General features: G+C 48.5%; 1 protein-coding gene across 1 annotated transcript; it reads right to left on the reverse strand.

Moving 5' to 3' along the window:
- Positions 1-318: 318 nt before the first annotated feature.
- On the reverse strand, positions 319-4870 carry TRIL (TLR4 interactor with leucine rich repeats). Its single transcript, XM_027639310.1, has one exon. The coding sequence runs from the start codon at positions 4667-4669 to the stop codon at positions 2480-2482; it is 2190 nt and encodes a 729-aa protein (XP_027495111.1). The 5' UTR covers positions 4670-4870; the 3' UTR covers positions 319-2479.
- Positions 4871-8386: the final 3516 nt, after the last annotated feature.

An 8386-nucleotide genomic window follows, 5' to 3' on the forward strand; every position in this document is an offset into this window, starting at 1 on the left:
ATTGATACGATCCCAATCATTAATTAGCTTATAAGGAATCATAAGCTCACTGATGTAATGGTGCCTTGTTAGTCTATACTGGGACAGTGATCTACCTGTTTCAGAACCATCCATTTTAATCAATTTTCTGTTTGCACTATCCAAACATATTACAAATAAAATAGGAAACATAATGTATGATGAAAAGATATGACAGACTGATAAGACACTGTTTGCAGTCCTCATGCTTGTCCAACAGCAGTGCTCGTAATATGAAGAAGCTACAGCCGGTAGCTGATTGAAGAGGGATGAATTATGAGACACAATCTAAGACACCAGTTTTCTTTCAGCAAATGGATTTATTGACATAATTGATTATAACCATGTACAGCATCTATGCATCTCCCATTGGAAGAATATCCAGTGATAGAGCTAACGTTAGTGTGATACACAGCTTTACTCAATAATCCCACTGCATTTCCAACAACAAACAGTGGTGTACTCCACAGTCATAAATGGCTAAAAACACCCAGACATACAAAAGAACGGAAATTTAATTCTTAACAAAAGAAAATGAAACCTGATCCCACATTCCTTCAGTTTTAATTCCATTCAGCATTGTGTCTATAGCAGTGATGAATTTTAATCTATACACTGACAACTGTTTGGCCCCTGATATTCCTGAAAACTACAGCCTGTCAAAATGAAGTCTCAAAGGACTTCTTGCTACTGACCAAGAAACAAGACTTTGATTTTTTTTTTCTCTATTTAAAGGACAAAGATTAAGGCAAATGATCTCTCTCCTTCAGAACATAAAGTGTTTTCTCTCCATTCTGTCACTGAACTCCAATTGAAGGTACCAGTTACTATGGTATCTTTTGTAAACACTTGTTCAGCTGAAAAAAGAAAAGGGGGGGAAAAAAAAGAAAAAACCCCAAATTGCTTACTTGCAATTATGGTAATAAACAACTTGTAGTCACGAACACCTCAGGTCAGCAATGAATGCATCATATTGAGACAAAATGTCTCCATAGTACACTAACACTTCCTTCAAGCCATTCAGTTCCACAAGAGTTCATCTGAGGTTGCACATTAAATTCAAAGGAGCAGAAGTAGTATCAATGGTCTCAGCAATTTACCAAATTCCATCTAAAACATTTGCATTTAAATTGCAAGTCTGGTTTGGACTTCTTTAACTAGCTCATTTCTAGACCACACAGAGAGAATTATTAATGTAAACTAAACCACCATATTTCCTAGTAACAGAACCACATTCTGTAAATATTTAGGAAAGTCTGAGAAGTAGAGAGCAACTGACCATAAAATGATTAGCACTGTTCTGAAACCAAAAGCAAAATTCTAATTTAAAAAAACCCACAACAACCAACAAACCAAAACAACTCAAACATAATATACTACTGCATAAGAGTTTAACTTTCGTATTTCTCACTCAGCTACACAAAATACAGAATCTAGATTAATATACAAAAACGTTTATTTCACAGTGAGGTACATAAAGCTTCTAACTTTAGTAGGCTAAGAGAGAACAGCCTGTTATGATGAAGATTGTCTCATGTTCCTGAAATATTCTCACCTATTACTGTTTCTGAAGAAAGGCACCAATTATTATTTATCCATCAACAGTTCACCAATGCATCTGCCCATTTAGAAATGAAGATGGATTATGTGAGGGTAGGCGGTCTACTGACCGTCATGGACCCAGACAACTATAGCACAAGTACCAAGCAGTATTTATTCAAAAACAATTTAAAAATAGCTCATTTGTAAACACATTACAAAAATATGTTAGTTTTTCTTAGTGGTGTCAGCAATATATTCCTGTAGAACTAACTAGCTGCATTATTGTTTCTCGTTTACAAAAACAAAAAGAAAACCCACTTGTGCACATTAAATAGCCTCACATTCGGTTTGAGTGGAAACGGCACAGCCTTCAAACTGTCCAGTGAAAAAATCATTTCCAGCCCTCCAGTGACTCCCTGGTTGCACACAGTTCAGTTAAAAGATTGATCCAAATTTTTGTTAGGAAGAGCTGGTGCCTTGGAAAGACCTGGTCAAAGCTTCCTCACACAGGGCCAGGCTGCTCACTGTTCCAGGCTGTTCCCAACTGCAGTTGGAGAAAACCACCTGTAAAATAGCACACAAATTAACGGCTCTGAATTTGCTTAAGGGAGGCACTGGCTGCTGTTGGCAGTAGCTCCTGCCGCTTTGCTCCTTGTGCCAAGGCACAGTTACCGCCTGTCAGGGCTTTTCCTTGGGTTAGTGATGATTCCTGAAAAAACAGTGACATTCCAGCAGAGGCAACCCCATCTCACAGGCCACCTCAGCCCTGGTCTGCAGTAAGGGCAGCTGAACACAGCCACTGCGCTGCAGCTCTGCCCCTCGGAGGCCACGACCCCGGGGCCCACACCATCCCGTCAGAGACCACCGTCCCTCGCAGCGCCGACCGCAGGTCCCGGCCGGCCTCAGGGCCTCGGCGGGCTCAGTCGGTGAAGCGCTGCAGCAAGTGTTCATCACCATGCCGGCTGCCCCCGCTGTCCATGAAGCGCTCGCAGGGGAATTCGATGAGGTCGGCCTCGCTGAGGGCACAGGCGGCAGTGCCACGCGGCGGCCGGTGGGACTGGAAGCCCGAGAAGTCGGCAGAGACGCCGGTGCCCATGGAGCGGAGTGGGCGGCGTGTGGAGTAAAGCTGCCTCACGTGGACAGGGGCTGCCTTCCGACGCCGACGCCCCAGCACCTTCTTGCGCAGCAGGCGGGTGGCCCAGGCGGCCAAAGCCGTCAGCAGCAGCAGCGCGTTCACCGCCAGCAGCACCAGCGTGAGCAGCTGCTGGTCAGGGCCGCGGGGCCCACCTGCCGCCGCTGCGGAGCCGCCCTCGGGCAGGGTGACCAGCCCGGCGCAGTGGTCCCGCGGTGCCACCGGGCACACGCGGCCGCCCAGGATGCCCTCGACACAGACAAGGTAGGGGGTGTCCGGGTGGAGCTCCTGCAGTGTGGCCGCTGGCTCCCCATGCTCTGGCAGGTACACAAAGCGCTGGAACTTGACAGCGGCGCCGAAGCGGTCAAAGAGGAGGCGGAATCGTGCCGGCCCAAGCAGGCGGGGGCTGCGGTGTGGCCGCACAGCCCAGCGCACTGTCACCCAGCTGGAGCCAACAGCCTCCACCGACAGGTTGTGGAGGAACAGCTTGTTGAAGTCGCACGGGTCGGACACCAGCGGCGGGACCCCAGCGGCACTGGCCCGACGGGGCCACGCCGCGCTGGGCAGTGGTGGCGGCGTGGGGCTGGCAGCAATGGGTGCGCCCATTAAGCGGGCAGTGGAAGCGGCTGGCGGCGGCCCCGGGGGCAGTCCCACGACGCTGCTGTTGCCGCCGAGCCCCTCAGGAGATGGCAGGGAGGGAGAGTCGCCATCGGGGCAGGAGCCACCATCCTGCGGTGGCAGCAGCTGGGCATCCTGCAGGTAGTCAAGGTACTTGCCAGTCAGGGTGGACGGCAGGCGGCACTGCACGAAGACTGTGAGCAGGCGGCCCTGGGAGTGCCAGGCCGCCAGCCAGTGCTTGAGGCCGCGAAGGCGGCAGTCACAGCTCCAGGCGTTCCCCTCCAGCTCCAGGCGGTAGAGGGCCAGGCTGGAGGCAAAGAGCTCGCCAGGGAGCGTCGCCAGCGCATTGTCCCGAAGGCTGAGCTCCCGCAAGCGGCCAAGGTGACTGAAGGCAGCTGGATGTAGGGCGGTCAGCGCATTGCGGCTCAGATCCAGCGCCTCTAGGTTGCCCAGCGGCTCCAGCAGGGAAACAGGCAGGTGGCTTAGCAGGTTCCCCTCCAGGCGCAGCTCCTTCAGTGAGCCCAGCCCTGTGAAGGCATCCGGGGCCAGGTGAGATAGTCGGTTGTCACTGAGCGAGAGCTTCGCCAAGCCAGGCAGGTGCTGGAAGAGCCCTCCCGTCAGCTGCCGCAGGCTGTTGCTGGCCAGCAGCAGGGTGTGGAGGGAGCGCAGCGGTCCAAAGATGTCTGGGTGACGAAGGGAGCTCTGCTGGTTCCCCGAGAGGTCGAGAAAGCGCAACTTGGCCAGTCCAGTGAAGGCACCACGGCTCAGCCAGCGGATGCGGTTGGACTCCAGGTGCAGGTACAGTAAGTTTGGCAGCCCTGAGAAAGTAGAGTCGCCTAGCGAGCCCAGCTCATTGCCATCCAGTCGCAGCTTGATAAGACTGCTGAGGCCGGAGAAGGAGGCAGCGCTGAGGCGGCCGATCTCGTTGGCATTCACGTAGAGGATGCGCAGCTTGGCCAAGGCGCTGAGTGTGCCAGGGGCCAGTGCAGGCAGCAGGTTGTTGCCCAGATAAAGCTCCTCCAGCCGGTCCAGGCGCTCAAAGGCCTTGGGGTGCAGTGAGCGGATCCGGTTGTACTGCAGGTCCAGGCGCTGGAGCCCTGCCAGGCGGTGGAAGTCGAAGGCGGAGATGTTGACGATGAAGTTGCCCCCGAGGCTGTAGGTGAGGATATCCTTCGGCTCGGCAGCCTTGGGCACGGAGCGCAGGCCCCGGTTGGTGCAGAGGAGGTGCTGGTGCTGCTGGCAATCGCATGGCTCGGGACAGATGGGCTCGGCCGCGGGCAGCAGCAGGAGGATGAGGGGGACGGAGCCCCAGAGTACCCGCGGTAGCACCATCAGGCGGACCCGGCGCGGCACCCCCATCCCGGGACGAGACGTGGGCTGCTTCCCCCGCCGGCTTTGTGTCTATCCGGCATCCCCTCCGCCTCCTCCGCGACTGCTAATGGCCCCCTCCTCTGCTCCGCGCCGGGCTGAGCTCTGCGCCGGGCAGGCAGGCGCGGCGGAGGCTGCAGGTTGCGGTGTCCGGCACCATGGGCTGGCCCGCGGCGGCCGGGATCGCTGCCCCGCCCGGGCTCTGCCGCCCCTGGCGGCCCGCGGGTGCGGGTCGGCGGTGGCGGGGCCGGCGCTGCCGCGGGGGGCGGGCGGGATGCGGAGCGGAGCGCCTGCTCCGCCGGCACTCCCAGGGTGGAGGGGGCGGGCGGGGAGGAGACGGAGGGGGGCGGCGGGCGGAGCGGGGAGAGGGAGAAAGACGAGCTCCGAAAGTTGCCGAGAAAACTCAGCGGAAATTCGTACTTCCCACACTGTGCCCTGGGGGACCGGAGGATCGGATGGAGCGGCGGAGAGGGAGGACGGCGCGGCGGGGGGGCGGGGGGAGGAAGCCCGCGGCCAGTCCTGGCTCGGTTCAGCCCCGGCAGCGAGCAGGGGCGCAAAGTGGGAAAGAAGGAATTGGAACCGGCTGTGGCTGCCTCCCAGCCACATGGGTTACAGATAGAGCTGCGCATCGGGGAGGGGGAAGGGAACAGAAGTAAACTAATCGTCGTCGTCGTCCCCTTTTTTTCCTCTTCTGTTTAGAAACCTGCCAAAAGCAACAGTTACGGTTTACCAGGGATTTAGAACTTTCTATTGTGTTGAGCAAACAGCAATCAGAGGAGCAAGCTAGTTATAGTACATCAGAATGAATTTTCATTCTTTCTCCTCACCGTCCTGCTCAATAGGTTCCCGACAAACCTGCCAATTAGGGTGCAGTTGAATATGGCTGCAGCTCCATGAGGGGCTCGTCAGAGTGATCCCGATGCTCTTCAGAAATAATTCCCATTTTTAAAGAGTCTTCTTTCTCAACAGCACAAAAATTTAGAGGGAAAAGAAGGTATTGGAAAGCATATTGAAAACGAAGCAGACTAGGTACCCATCCGTTCAATGACTTTCCTTTCCTGTTGGCATTTTTTGTTTTCCTAAGATGTTGCCAATTGAATAAATGTCTAAGGGCAGGAGAAAATGCCTAGATAGGTAGGTATATAAGACAGTCAAGGATGACGAGGGAAAGAAGGTAATGACCAAAATACTGTGTTGCAAATTTAATAAATATGTTGTAAATTGTTATCACTTGAAGTTGTATGGAAGTGCATGCTCTTTGCATACAGTTCTGGACTTAAAGCTGTGTACAAGCCATGCTTCTTTCTCTTAGCAGAAGGCAGAATTTAGATAGCTTTCGTAGAAATTTTGTTCAAGTGGCGATGCCAACGTGAACACGTAGCACGGTGTGTTAGTTTGTGCTGAGTCCCTGTTGTCTGCTTTCATGGTACTTTGATCTAACTGATTTGGTCCTGAAGGAACCTTGAAGAGAAGGGATATGGCTTGGTTTGGTCAACATCACTATGAACATCTCAATTCCCATCTCTTGTAGTTATCTGAGGATGAACCTTATGAAGAATAATCTTTTTGTAGTGCTAACTGCATTGTGCTGGTGTGAGAAGTAATGTTTGGGGCAGCAGAGTGATATTTTAGATAATCTGGATAAAATTTGCAAATATCTTCAAAAATCAGGTGAACAGCTCATTGGGAAAACCCAGTGTGAACAATAATATGCTATAATATGGTTATGACAAGGAAAGCTATGAGGGTCTTTGGGTTTGGGTGGTTTTTGTTTTTGTGAGATCTTTTTTGGTGAAAAATGGCTTTTGCATAGGCAGTCTTTATAAATTAAAATTAAAGATTTTGAAGCAAAAATAGTGAAAATCAGGGTTGTCAGAGTCCAGAACTTGATGACTTCTGCAGACATGCACTATCTTGTCATCAAACAAGAATATTTTTAGATTACCTTGTTTTAAATTTGTGTCCTAAGTTGTTGCTGCCTTGTTTTCTGAGTGTGGACAGAAGCTTATTTACTGCTTTAGTGAAGTGGAAAGTTTCTGGTTTAATTATTTGTAACTGCTGTATTTTGAACAGTACATGCTTGACTAGTAAATTTTTTTTCCGCTGAAATAAGTTTGAGTAAGTTTCACAGAAGGAACTTTTTTACTAGTCTTTTTTATTCATTTTCCAGGTTCCTGAAGAAAACTATCCAGCATTTGTTTATGATTCAAGTATCCATGGGTTAAGAATCTAGACCTTTGAGCTTTGTCTTTTCCTTACTGACTATCCCTGAAACAACATCTCAGCCTTGGCCATATTGATCACCATAACTGGTCTACTCTGGCCTCCAATCAGGAGGTCTGGAGACACACCATCTATAACGCAGCTGTCTCCTTTGAGAACACACGCAGGATCACTCTTGAGGAGAAAAGGCAACGCAGAAAGAACCGTGTCTTGCAGAATATACCACCTAAGGAGTCTTTCTGTTGTGCTTTCTGCAATCGAATATGTCTGTCACGTATTGGCCTCATAAGCCACCAGTGTGCCTGTAACAAACGTGGATAGAGCCTTCCCAAATCTTCGTTCGCGAAGCCTAGCCATGATTTTTTCACATACCAGCTTTCCAGTATCTATCACATCATATCTAATATTCAGGATGAAGTATAGATATTTTTTCTGCTGCAAAAATTGCGTGTTTCTTTCCTCATTTTCAAAGCCACTATGGTTCAAGAAAAGACATCCTGACTGAAAGTTTTCTTTAATTCTGAGCAAAGCCTGAGTGACTAGTGACAAATTTACTTCACTGTGTTGTTCTTTAAATAGTGGAATCTTAGAAAACCATTTTGTATAATGGTATGCTTATTTTCTATTCCTTTGGGTTTTTCTTCGAAACATGGTTAAGCCTATAAGGGCAATTTATGAACTGTCCTTCCTGTAGAAGCACCATAGATCTTTTTCTACCCATATGTCATTGCAAATACTAAAAGTTTAAGTCAAGTTTTGTCTTGTGTATTGCTTTTGATTTATGCTTTCTGAAACTTAGCCAATATGATTATTTTCACTGGGTTTGGGGAATTATAAGTGGTAGGAATTTAATAAAAAAATTTAACTAGTGATTCTTAAGAAGAGAATTCATCAGATATTTGTTCTCACACTGGAAATATTTTATACCAGAAACAAAATAAACAGATACAAGGGGGATTTTGCTGAAAATTTTTTTTTAATTCAAGTAGGAAGTTATTATTAAAAGCAATTAGAAACACAACTGTTGAGATGAAGGGTGCCACATTTGTTTTCCTACTTTGGAAGAAGAACTTTCTCACTACTGTAGTTCTTGTTTCCTTATTCAAGCACACAATAAAATTTTTAATGCATGATTGAGAAATAGCAATCTTTTTTACCCCAACCTGAAAAAGCATAAATCCATCTATGAAATACTGGACAGAGGGGGAATTAAAAAGTAACCTATTCTTATAAGCTTTAAACATCTTAAAACATACCTTTATGGTTAAGATTTAAAGATTGAGGACTTTGAAGGGCCAAGAAAAAAGCAAGATCAGAAATACCATCTTTCCACTGATATATATCTATTCCTATGACAATTATGAGGGAACTGACCTTAAATAAGGTATTATTTCATGGCTAAATGGTATCCATATGTTGGTATACCTAATACCAAATACCTCTGATTTTCTGGTTTTAGGCATTTTTTTCAAGAGATGTTATCTA

This window comes from Corapipo altera, unplaced genomic scaffold (genome assembly GCF_003945725.1).
Source record: "Corapipo altera isolate COAL_440 unplaced genomic scaffold, ASM394572v1 44, whole genome shotgun sequence".
NCBI classification, from domain to species: domain Eukaryota; kingdom Metazoa; phylum Chordata; class Aves; order Passeriformes; family Pipridae; genus Corapipo; species Corapipo altera.